The sequence below is a fragment of the Panthera leo genome, chromosome C1, assembly GCF_018350215.1.
Source record: "Panthera leo isolate Ple1 chromosome C1, P.leo_Ple1_pat1.1, whole genome shotgun sequence".
NCBI lineage: Eukaryota > Metazoa > Chordata > Mammalia > Carnivora > Felidae > Panthera > Panthera leo.
The window spans coordinates 104,970,806-104,983,268 of record NC_056686.1 but is presented as its reverse complement, the minus strand read 5'-3'; the positions used below and the strand labels follow the sequence as shown (position 1 = coordinate 104,983,268).

Below are 12,463 nucleotides of genomic sequence, written 5' to 3'. Positions count from 1 at the left end.
GAATGGGTAAAGGGCAATAAGGAATTTCTCCTGAAATCATTGTTGCACTATATGCTAACTAATTTGGATGTAAATTAAAAAAATAAAAATATTTTTATAAAGAGTCTTAAAGAGATATTTAGACTCTCATGTTCGCTGCCCCATTTTCACAATAGCCAAGAGGTGAAGCTACCCAAATAACCATTTATAGATGAATACCTAAAGAAAATGTGGCATATATGTCCAATGGAATATTGTTCAGCCTTAAAAAGGAAAGAAATCGTGGCATATGCTACAATACGGATGAATGTTGGGGACATTATACTAAGTAAAATAAGCCAGTCACAGAAAGACTGTATGGTCTCACTTAATAAGAGGTATCTAAAGTAGTTAAAATTAGAGACAGAAAGCATAGTGATAGTTGCCAGGAGCTGGGAGTCAGGTGGGGAGGAGATGGGAAGATGATGTTTAGTGGCTACAGAGTTTCAGTTTTACAAGGTTAGAGCCTTCCATAGATCTGTTGCACAACAATATGAATATAGTTAGTACTACCAAAGTGTACTCTTAAAATTTACCATCTTAACCTTTTTTATGTTCCATGTCCCCCTCCCCCTCCCCCTCCTAATAATTAAACAGAACAAAACTATCCCTAACCTCAGAGTGGTGCTGACAGGGCAGTCAGCTGGGCCCTCATGAGGTCATCATCTTTTTTTGGAGTGTTTGATAAATAAGGGTAAAGGAGAACATCAGAGACCTGACAAATAAGAGTCATGGGTTTTTTAAGTTCTGTGGGATGCTATTACTGTTTCTGTTGCCTTGTGATACTTGTCCATTGGCGCTTTTTTTTTCTATTGAATATTTTTACCCCTTTTCTAGTTTTTATTTCAGAATGAAATAGATAACAAGTATAATGCTTTGAGCTAATCCCATTTTTCTCCTTCAGGTGTGATGATGATCAGATGTCTAATGATAAGGAGCGATTTGCCAGGTAATGTAGTAGAGCATCTTGGGCCATCTTGTGGAATCAGGCAAACAAGCATATTGAGTTTTAATTTGATCTCATTGAGAGTTAATTTCTCTGTTCAGTCTTCTTCCTATTCTGAAAGCTGACAGAATTACGTATGATAGGGGTGCCTGGGTGGCTCAGTCAGGTAAGCGTCCGACTTCAGCTCAGGTCATGATCTCGCGGTCTGTGAGTTCGAGCCCCGCGTCGGGCTCTGGGCTGATGGCTCAGAGCCTGGAGCTTGCTTCCGATTCTGTGTCTCCCTCTCTCTCTGCCCCTCCCCCGTTCATGCTGTGTCTCTCTCTGTCTCAAAAATAAATAAACGTTAAAAAAATTTAAAAAAAAAAAAGAATTATGTATGACAGCTATTGTTAATGTTCAGGTAACATGGCTTCAAACTGATGGTAGAATTTACACAGTGTTTTTATTCATATGATGATAGGTAGCTATACATTGTGCTTGCTGGGTGTCCACAGGAACACAGGCTATGGATTTCTTGGTTGCATTTTTATTGAATGGGTCCACAAAATTTGTACAGATAATAGTTTTCTTTTAAAAATGACAACAGATTTGTAGCAACGTGGATGGAACTGGAGAGTGTTATGCTAAGTGAAATAAGTCAGGCAGAGAAAGACAGATACCATATGTTTTCACTCTTAGGTGGATCCTGAGAAACTTAACAGAAGACCATGGGGGAGGAGGGAAGGAAAAAAAAAGTTAGGGAGGGTGGGAGCCAAACCATAAGAGACTCTTAAAAAGTGAGAACAGTCTGAGGGTTGATGGGGGTGGGAGGGAGGGGAAAATGGGTGATGGGCATTGAGGAGGGCACCTGTTGGGATGAACACTGGGTGTTGTATGGAAACTAATTTGACAATAAATTTCATATTAAAAAAAAAAAAGACAACAGAAACAATTTTTGTGGAGGTGAGTTTTGATTGGAATAAATTTCTTTAAATTTTGTCAAGATGAAAAATGCTTTTATTCAACAACAAATCCTTCACAAGTCAGATGTTTCGTTTTTAGGAAGTTCATTCTGTATATTATTAAACAGTGAATTGGTCTTTTTTTAAATTGAGTTTGCAGCCACCTCAGAAAAACAAATAATCAAAAATCCAGTGCTTACCTGAGTTCTTAAAATATATTTACTGCTGATTTTGCTAGTCTAGGGACCATACTTTTGAGAACCACTGATGTAGAGGGCTAAGAAATGTCAGAGTAGCTTATAACTATCTGAAACAGTAAGATGCCATTATAGACTTGGAATAAGAGATTTTAATAAATAAAATATGTATGGGATTTTTCTCTAGTAGCACTATACAGGATTGATTAAAGAGAAACACTGTACTCAGGGAAGTAGATGGGAGGCTGTTGAAGTAATAAGATAGCTCTAAAATCATAGTGCCTAGGCTAGAGTGGAGGCAATGGCAATAGGAAAGAAGTGAATTTAAGAGATTTTCAAAGGATTTATTTATTGAAGTAGATCCTTGTAAACACTTCAGGATATGAACCATCTCTAAAATGAGAAGTTAGTCATAGATACTTGGGGAGCAGTTTTTCGAGCTGCATTAGAAAGTTAAGCCCTCAGGGGCACCTGGCTGGCTCAGTCTGTAGAGCATGCAATTTTGATCTTGGGGTCCTGAGTTCAAGCTCCTTGTTGGGTGTAGAGATTGCTTAAATAAATAAACTTTAAAAAAAATTAAAAAAAGAAAGTCAAGCCATCAAATAGTACTGATGGTACAGGTTCACAGTCTCTTTTTATTTATTTATTTTTAATTTTTTTTTAATGTTTATTTATTTTTGAGACAGAGACAGAGCATGAGTGGGGGAGTGGCAGAGAGAGAGAGGGAGACACAGAATCCAAAGCAGGCTCCAGGCTCCGAGCTTTCAGCACAGAGCCCCAATGTGGGGCTCGAACTTATGGGCCATAAGATCGTGACCTGAGCTGAAGTCAGATGCTTAACTGACTGAGCCACCCAGGCGCCCCAGGTTCACAGTCTCTTGATTGAAATTCCAAAAAGCTATGAAAGCATTACTTGAATTATTTTAGTTTTCATTTGTCATACTTAATATAAATATTTATACATTCACATATTTCATTCAGAGATATGAGAGTAGATAAAGGGATTTGTAGTAGTAGGAATAATGATAATAGGAATTTTAGATATTTAACTTTCTTTCAAACAACTCATTCCTCTAAGAGAGGATTTGTTATGCTGTTCACCTCACATATCCTTGGGAATTCAGTAGAGGGTCTTCAAAAACTGAAAATGTATGTATTTTCTCAAATCTTTGAAAAAAATATTTGTAGTTTGTTAAGGAACTGTAATAACCCAATGAACATTAAGTATATATACTTAATATAATGCAGTTCTCTTGCGCTTCTTATCAACATATGTATATTTTTATATTTTTGTTCTTACTGTTACTGTGTTCTTTTGAATCTTTTCTTCCTGTTGACCATTTATTTTTATTTTTGTTTTGAAGTTTATTTTGAGAGAGAGAGAGTGTGTGTGTGCGGCACTGGTGTGCACATAGGTGTGCGTGAGTTGGGGAGGGGCAGATAGAGAGGGAGAGAGAGAATCCCAAGCAGGCTTCCCCACTGTCAGCACAGAGCCTGACATGGGGCTAGATCTCACAAACCATGAGATCATGACTTGAGCCAAAATCAAGAGTCAGATGCTTAACTGCTTAACCGACAAGCCTCCCAGGCTACCCTCATTGACCATTTTATAGAAACTTTCCCATGTACTGATAAAGTCATGGTGCATGTCACAACTGAATAATCTTTCAGCCTGTTAATATGTCATACTTATGTAGACATTTTATTTGAGGCTTCTTTATCTATATTTAAAATGGAGTTGATTACTGATACATTGGCCTACCAGCATGTTGATGTTTCTTCAGTTGCCACCAACTCAAAGTATTTCAGTTTTCCAGAAAAACTCAGTGGTAATCCTTTGTAGCCCCCTCCAGGGGAGTGGGGGCTGGCACTGGGGATCCAGCAGTGTTGGGGCTTTACAACAAAGAAATGGGAGAGTGACTAAATAGAAATATACTACCGGGGTGTCTGGGTGGCTCAGTCTGTTGAGCATATGACTCTTGATTTTGGCTTAAGTCATGATCTCATGGTTTGTGGGATTGAAGCCTGCCCTACCCGCCCCCCGCCATGTCGGGCTCTGTGCTTGGGATTCTCTCTCTCTCTCTCTCTCTCTCTCTCTCTCTCTCTCTCTTTCCCTCCCTCCCTCCCCACCTCCCTCTCCCTCTTTTTTCCTCTCCCCACTACTTGTGCACGTACGCACTCTATTTCTCAAAATAAAAAAAAAATTAAAAAAGAAATTTACTATTTAATTATAAAATCAATGATATGGGATATCCCAGAAACCTAATTCTTAAGTTTTATTTATATAATTTCTCCAAAGAACCCTGTTTGGCTATTTTGTCTGTGAGTGCATGTGTATGCGTCTGTGTTACAGAGAGATTATATTTTGTGATCATTTGTGACAATGTGATATTCTCATCATGATTTACTCTTAGATTTTTTTTATTATAGAATAGCATATATGGATATCCTTTTATTTCCAAATTAGGAGCAGTGTGAGAATGGTCTTCCCTTGTTTGGTTCTTGTTCAAACTATATATCATTGGCCTCTACAGAGATTGGCAAAGTGCTTTCTGTGTTCAGACTATGTTTATTTATAATGAATATTGGCCTTGCTTTTATGTCAACCTTTGTCCTGTAAGTTAATTTTTCTTTATCCTAACAAATGACTTTTGTAGAGTTACAGGCAAGGTTCCTGTCCATATTTTAATGTTCCTTTCTCTGCATCTATTTTGTTCTATTTCCTTTTTCTTTTCCTTTCCCCTCTCCTTCTATCCACCCATCCATCTTTCTTTCTTTTTTTCTTTCTTTTTATTTTTATTTTAGCTTAGTTCATTAATTCTATTTTTAGGTCGGATGATGAGCAGAGCTCTGCGGATAAAGAGAGACTCGCCAGGTAGGAGAACAGTGTTTTCAGCATGATGAAGCAGATGCTGCTGCTTCTTCCTGTTTCTTACTCTGCTGTTTTCTTCCCCTTTCTCTTTGTGTTTTTACTTATCTGTGGCAAGAGAGGACAAGAGTTTTTGGAAGTTTGTATGTAACAGGAACTTTGGCTTCCCCAATCAGAAAGAGGGCGCGTTGAGGAATTTAAGTAACTGCTAATAATTTTATAGTTTTCTCTTTTCCTCATTATCTTAGCACTAAGTTTCACAGAATAAAAGTCTTTAGAAAGGAGGCAGCTGTACCAGGTGGTGCTTCAGCAGGGAAATAATCTTTTATCAGAAGACTCATAGGGGTGCCTGGGTGGCCCAGTCAGTTAAACATCCAACTTCGGCTCTGGTCATGATCTCATGGTTCATGAGTTCAAGCTGACAGTGTGGAGCCTGCTTGGGATCCTCTGCCTGCCTCTCTCTTTCTTTCTCTCTTTTTCAAAAAGAAATAAGCACTTGAGAAAAAAAAAAAACACAAAGACTAATAAATATACCTGTGTTTGAAATTAGTGCCCGGGGCGCCTGGGTGGCGCAGTCGGTTAAGCGTCCGACTTCAGCCAGGTCACCATCTCGCGGTCCGTGAGTTCGAGCCCCGCGTCAGGCTCTGGGCTGATGGCTCAGAGCCTGGAGCCTGTTTCCGATTCTGTGTCTCCCTCTCTCTCTGCCCCTCCCCCGTTCATGCTCTGTCTCTCTCTGTCCCAAAAATAAATAAACGTTGAAAAAAAAAAATTTTAAAAAATAAAGAAATTAGTGCCCAACATTTAGGCCTTAATATTTATTCCACACTTTTCTAGAAAGCACACCCTTATTTTCCTGTGTAGACTCACAGGCTAGATTACTGTGTCATAGCATTACAGCCTTGCTTTGGTGCTTGAATTTTTCATGGTTTCCCAGAAAAGTTTTAACAGTCTTGATGTGGTTATTGAAAAGATCAGCCTTGGGGCACCTGGGTGGCTCAGTCGGTTGAGCGTCTAACTTCGGCTCAGGTCATGATCTCGTCCGTGAGTTTGAGCCCCACGTCGGGCTCTGTGCTGACAGCTTGGAGCCTGGAGCCTGCTTCGGATTCTGTGTCTCCCTCTCTCTCTGCCTCCCCCCCGCCCCCTCCTCATGCTCTGCCTCTCTCTCTGTCAAAAATAAACATTAAAAAAAAAAAAAGGTCAGCCTTCTGGATTTCAGTGTTAGAAATCTGTCAGATTCTAGGAGGATGGGTGCTTTAAGTTTGAGAGTAGAATGTTTCTCAGGGATATTAACAAATATAGACCTATGTGGTGAGATCTTTTTGCCATTTAGAAAGGAGAGTCTAGAGTTGTCTTTGGAGATTGTTGTCAATAATGTAGAAATACTAGGATATTAATGTTGTACCCAAGTTTTTCTATTTTCTGGCTTCTGTGATTTGGGACCACTCAGTAGGAGATAGATCATTGATACCAACTACATTCCCACCCCCCGCCCCAGTCTATCATTACTTTTTCACCTGGGCCACAAGCTCATTTTGTTGCCATTTCCTGCCAACTCTTTCACTCTTCAGAAAGCTGATTTGGCATGGTATGGTGGGAAGACCATTGCATTCATTGGGATTGAGTGCTGCCCTTGGGAAAGTCACTTACTTAACTGCTTAACCGCTTCTCATAAAGAGATCAGTTTATGTTAGATCAGTTGTTTTCTGTTTTCTTTTTTACACGAAGAACTTTTTTTAATAGGATCCTTAAGTGGTAATGGAAGTAAATAAAAAGGATAAAGCAAAGCTGCTCAAGTAGAAGCAGAAACGCAGCACGTTGTTTGGTTGTCTCTGAGGCTTTGTGGGGTTTCTCAGAAATCCACCGTGAGAACTACTGGATTATTTTTAACAATGATGAGATTCTCTCTTGATTTGAGGAAATCAGCATTGGAGATGTGATCCAACTTGTCTCTTTTCAGGCCTTTTCCTCCCCACTCCACTTTCACTCTCTGATTCATTTTGTTCCAACTGGGGACCCACAAAGGACCTCTGGTAGATATCTTAAAATCTCAGTGCACTGGCATGGCACCCGGATAGACACACTAGGACTTTGTGCATTAGTGAGACAAATAAAACTTCAAAATCTTCCAATTCTGCTTTCTAGTATTGAGAGTTAGAGAGAAGCTTAGAACAAGCAACATTTTATAGACCAAAGGAATCTATACTTTCAATTCTTGTATCAGTTGTTGGGCAACATACTTGTGTTGGAAAAAGCTGGTAATTTTGTTTTCAGCCTTAAAAAGTTGAATTAGTAAACATGGAATTAGCTAAGCAGAGATCACTTGTCTCTCAGGAACTAAAGTGAATAAAATCAACATTGACTTTCAGACTATAATTTCATAAAATATTTTATTGTTCTGATGAACAGGTAACTTGCAGAGGAAGTGAAGTTACCAGGAGATAGAATTGCTGGTATCTGCTTATTCTCTGTGTGCCTTGTTAACTTCTATTCCATTGCTCTGCATGAAGGTTGGCAGACGTGACTCTACCTTCTGAGATTTAAGCACTCCTAAATCTAAACACCATAGTTCTTTAGCAGCTCGCTTGGTATTTACATCACTCTCTGCTCTCAGATGGCCAGATGTGACCACCTGGGTGGGGCAACTCTCTCTCTCTCTCTCTCTCTCTCTCTCTCTCTCTCTCTCTCCATGCAGGGAGAATCACAGTGAAATTGAACGGCGGCGACGGAACAAGATGACAGCCTACATCACAGAACTGTCAGACATGGTGCCCACCTGTAGTGCCCTGGCTCGAAAACCAGACAAGCTAACCATCTTACGCATGGCAGTCTCTCACATGAAGTCCTTGCGAGGAACTGGAAATACATCCACTGATGGCACCTACAAGCCTTCGTTCCTCACTGATCAGGTCACTGGGCTGCACAACTCTGAGCAAGTCTAGAATCTGTTGAAAGTTTTGATCTTTTGGGGATAGATAACCATAATTCTATTTAGGGCCTTATATTGGGAGTCAGAGCAGAGCTGAGTCTGTAGACTGTTTAAAGTGCAAGAATTCAGCTGTCAAGGAAAAATTCAGACCGTGGGAAAGTAGTTTCAATTCCTGGCTATACATTCATTAGCATTGAAACAGTGAGAAGTACAGCAGACTTTTGCAAACTATTTGGCAAGCTTATAGGTATTTTAGATTTCACCCATGAATACAGCCTGTAAGGTGGAAAAAGAGTGGAACTGCAGGAAAAAGAGATGACTATGTCCATGGAACCAGCCCTCTTCATTGGCTTTAAGGTTCTAGAAGATGGAAAAAATCTACTTCTTATTCCTGAAGCAGCGTTCAGTTTTAGTGATAAAAGGAATCTTAACAAGGCAGTCATTGTTCCTTAGAGATGTACTATGGTGCATGTAATGAGAAAAATATAGAAGGTAAAAACATTTCCAGCCTTTCAGGAACTCAGTCTAAATATGAACATGTGAGTAGGTGGAAGTCAGTCTGAATATGACTATTTAAGTGGCTGGATACACACATAAGCGAAAAATGAGAGGAAAATGCATAGAGAAGAAATAAATTTTTAAAAAACTTTTTAATAATTTGGGGCACCTGAGCGGTTCAGTCGGTTAAGCATAGGACTCTTGATTTCGGCTCAGGTCATGATCTCACGGTTCGTGAGTTCGAGCCCCACATTGGGCTCTATGCTGACAGCTCAGAGCCTGCTTGGGATTCTCTCTCTCTCCCTCTCTCTCTGTCCTTATCCTGCTCATGTGCACTCTCTCTCAAAATAAACACTAAAATTTTTTTTTTTTAATTATTGATAATTTATATGAGGCTAGATAAATATATACTGGAGGGATGGCGAAAGTGAATAGAATGACCTGGCCTGAGTGAGGATGGTCAGCAAGACTTCTTTTTTTTTTTTTTTTCTTAATTTTTTTTACATTTATTTATTTTTGATAGAGCATAAGTGGGGGAAGGGCAGAGAGAGAAGGAGACACAGAATCCGAAGCAGGCTCCAGGCTCTGAGCTGTCAGCACAAAGCTTGACACGGGGCTCGAACTCCCAAACTTTGAGATCATGACCTGAGCCGAAGTCAGATGCCCACCCGACTGAGCCACCCAGGCGCCCCTAGTCAGCAAGACTTCTAAGAGTAAGGAAGCCGTGTTCTGTTTCAGTGATTAAATATAACCCGTGGGGAAGGAGGGGGCACCTGGGTGGCTCAGTCAGTTGAGCATCCGACTGGGGTCATGACCTTGTGGTTTGTGAGTTCAAATCCCATGTCGGGCCCTGTGCTGACAACTCAGAGCCTGGAACCTGCTTCGGATTCGTTGTCTCCCTCTCTGACCCTCCCCCACTGTCTCTCTCTCTCTCTCTCTCTCTCTGTCTCTCTGTCTCTCTCTCAAAAATAAATAAACATTAAAAAAAGATTTTTTTTTTTAATAACACAGTGGAGGTACCTGGGTGGCTCAGTCAGTTGAGCATCTGACTCTTGATTCCAGGGTCGTGGGATTGAGCCCTGTGTGGGGATCTGTGCTGAGCATGGAACCTCCTTGGAGCTCTCTTTCTCTCTACCTCTGCCCTTCTCCCCCACTTCCATGTACGTTCTGTCCCTCTCTGGCTCTCTCTAATAATAATAAAAAATAACCGTGTTTTTGCAGAAAAATTTGGAAAATACAAGAAGTATAAGGAAGAAAAATTGACCCATAATGTTACTCTTTTATTCAAAGGATTAGAAGGAAGAAATGTGGTTTGGAAGAAAGGAATAAGAATAGTTTTCCAGGGTGCCTGGGTAGCTCAGTCGGTTAAGCGTCTGACTTCAGCTCAGGTCATGATCTCACAGTCCATGAGTTCGAGCCCCGCGTCAGGCTCTGTGCTGACAGCTCAGAGCCTGGAGCCTGCTTCAGATTCTGTGTCTCCCTCTCTCTCTGCCCCTCCCCTGCTCATGCTGTGTCTCTGTCTGTCTCAAAAATAAATAAAAACATAATAAAAAAATAATTAAGAAAAAGAATAGTTTTCCAAGTAGGGATTGTCTGTATGATAGCACACATAGTATGGATTTTATATATATGTATTTTGGAATAGTTACTCAGTTTGTTCTAACAACAGACATAGGGATACTGATTCAGTCGACTCCAGTCATGCACCTATTGTGAGTTAACCAAGTGTTTTTGTGCTATGAGAAAAATGAGATAAGAGATAAAGAGGAAAACAAAGAGATAAGAGATAGTCACTGGTGGAAAGAGGTAAATAAATAGATCACAATATAAACACACAATCAGTTCTATTCTAAAGGTACAGTATTAAGTCCTGTAGAAGTATAAACATGGGAGAGCAAGAGTAGGGGAATAGTATTGGGAGTAACCCAAGCAAATACCTGGTAAGAATGATTTGGTTATTCAAGGCAAAAGAAGGAGCTTAGCAAGCCTCGGGAGATGATAATAGGTAGGCTGGGACCTGATGATCCAATATTTAGGTGTTACGTTACCAAATTTAGATATTAATTTTTAGGCAGTGGGAAGCCATAAAAAAATGTATGCATTTTAAAAAATTGTAGCATTTTAAGGCTGGGTTGGAGAGAATGAAAGCAGGGAGACCATTTCATTGATTTGGGGGTAAGATGACTAGGACAGTGATGTAGTATTGGAAATGGAAATGATAAAAGAGAGTTCTCACTAGAGCATAAGAGAGAGTAATTAGATTTTGAGTCTTGTAGCCTGAGAGGAAGGTGATACTGTTAATCAAAAAAGGAAATGCTAGGGGTGCCTGGGTGGCTCAGTGAGTTAAGCTGACTCTTGATTTCAGTTCAGGTCATGATCTTGTGGTTTGTGAGATCCAGCCCCGAGTTGGAGAACCTACTTTGATTCTGTCTCTCTCCCTGCCTCTCCCCCTGCCTCTCCCCACTTTCGCATGCTCTCTTTCACTTAGAAAATAAATAAATTAAAAAACAAATGCTAGAAGAGCACAGAGGATTGTTCTTTGGAGGGGGAGATAATGATATGTTTTGAGATGTTGAAATTGAATTGCTGATACAGTGTCTAAGAGGAAATGTTTAACAGATAGTTGGAATTCAGGAATTCAGGTCTGCTTAAAGCTAAAGAAGAAAAGTTTAGGCAAGTCTAAAGATGTAGATTTGGGTATCATTTCATAGCACGGAGGAGTGGATATGATTTCTCAGAGAGTATGGTATAAATAGAGAAGAGAACTTAAGATATAACTTAGGAAATACCTATACTTGAACAAAGAGAAGGGAGCCTGAAGCAGAGAAGGGACATTTAGAAGTGCAGCAAAAGTTGGAGGATGGTGTTGTAGAAGCTAGAAGAAAATAAAACTTAAAAGGATAGAGTGGACAACGTTAACAGATTCTGCAGAAGACATCAAGTAATATGATAAAGACCCAGGAAAGAGGACTTGAATTGGCAGTTAGGACATTGATAACCTGCTGGAAACAACATGAACGGTTTAGAGTGAAGATTGTAGTGTGATTGAGAAATAATTGAAAGATAAGAGAATGGAGCCAGTGAATATAACATTTTTCTTAACATAAACTTGGCACTGAAAAGGAGATCATTTGGGCAAAGTTGAGGAAAAATTTGCATGGAATTGAGAAAACTTGATCATGTTTATAGATCTGAGGGGAAAGAGAATGAAAATGAACATATTTGTAGAGCAAGATCGTAAAAAGAGACCAAAGGGGGTGAAATCAAGAACTCAGTTACTGTTAGTGGTGAGCTTTCTTACTCCCCGTCTTAAGTCCTGAGATTGAGGAGGAGGTGGATACTGACACAGAGAGGATGAAGAAATAATTGATAAGGAAAAGCTGTCGTGAAGGCACTTACACTTAGGTTGCAAAACTGTGACTATGGATCAGGCAGGAGCCAGCAATTGCTTCTGGAGAGAGAAATCAGTCATGTACTATCTTATTCTTTCCATGAATAATACTTGGCTTTTAAGAGTTCAGTATTAACTTGTATTTCTCTTCTTTGAACAGGAACTCAAACATTTGATCTTGGAGGCAGCAGATGGCTTTCTGTTCATTGTCTCATGTGAGACAGGTCGGGTGGTTTATGTCTCTGACTCAGTGACCCCTGTTTTGAACCAGCCTCAGTCTGAATGGTTTGGTAGCACACTCTATGATCAGGTGCATCCAGATGACGTGGACAAACTTCGTGAGCAGCTTTCCACTTCAGAAAATGCCCTGACAGGTGTGAATTATGTGGATGGAAAATGAATGGGAAGTCCTTTTTTTTCTGAAACAGAAGAGGTGTTTTAGCTCAATGTTTGTTGAATCTGGCAAGGCTTCTAGAATTTTCTCCTTTAATGAATATGGTCAGTTTTTTCTATCTACATGGAGATAATATAATTTGTAGCTTATCTTTAGAAAATGTTTCTTTAATGATAGGACACATATAGAAGTTTAATTTTAATGTAAATAAAACAGTAAGTTAAAACCAAATCTAATAAACTTTTTTTTTTTCATTCTAAAAGAATTAATTGCTTCATGTTTC

The 12,463-nt window shown here is 39.7% G+C and overlaps 1 protein-coding gene across 7 annotated transcripts in view; it reads left to right on the top strand.

Annotated features, from left to right (window-relative positions):
* The window catches only part of ARNT (aryl hydrocarbon receptor nuclear translocator), a 76,218-nt gene that overhangs the window by 37,905 nt on the left and 25,850 nt on the right, over positions 1 to 12,463 (top strand). For 4 of the 7 annotated variants that reach the window (XM_042953872.1, XM_042953870.1, XM_042953869.1 and 1 more), the window contains 4 exons: positions 923 to 967; positions 4,933 to 4,977; positions 7,664 to 7,877; positions 11,947 to 12,160. In XM_042953872.1, the coding sequence (XP_042809806.1) occupies positions 923 to 967; positions 4,933 to 4,977; positions 7,664 to 7,877; positions 11,947 to 12,160 (518 nt within the window). The remainder of the gene's footprint in view (positions 1 to 922; positions 968 to 4,932; positions 4,978 to 7,663; positions 7,878 to 11,946; positions 12,161 to 12,463) is intronic. The other 3 variants (XM_042953874.1, XM_042953873.1, XM_042953871.1) reach the window with 1 other exon arrangement.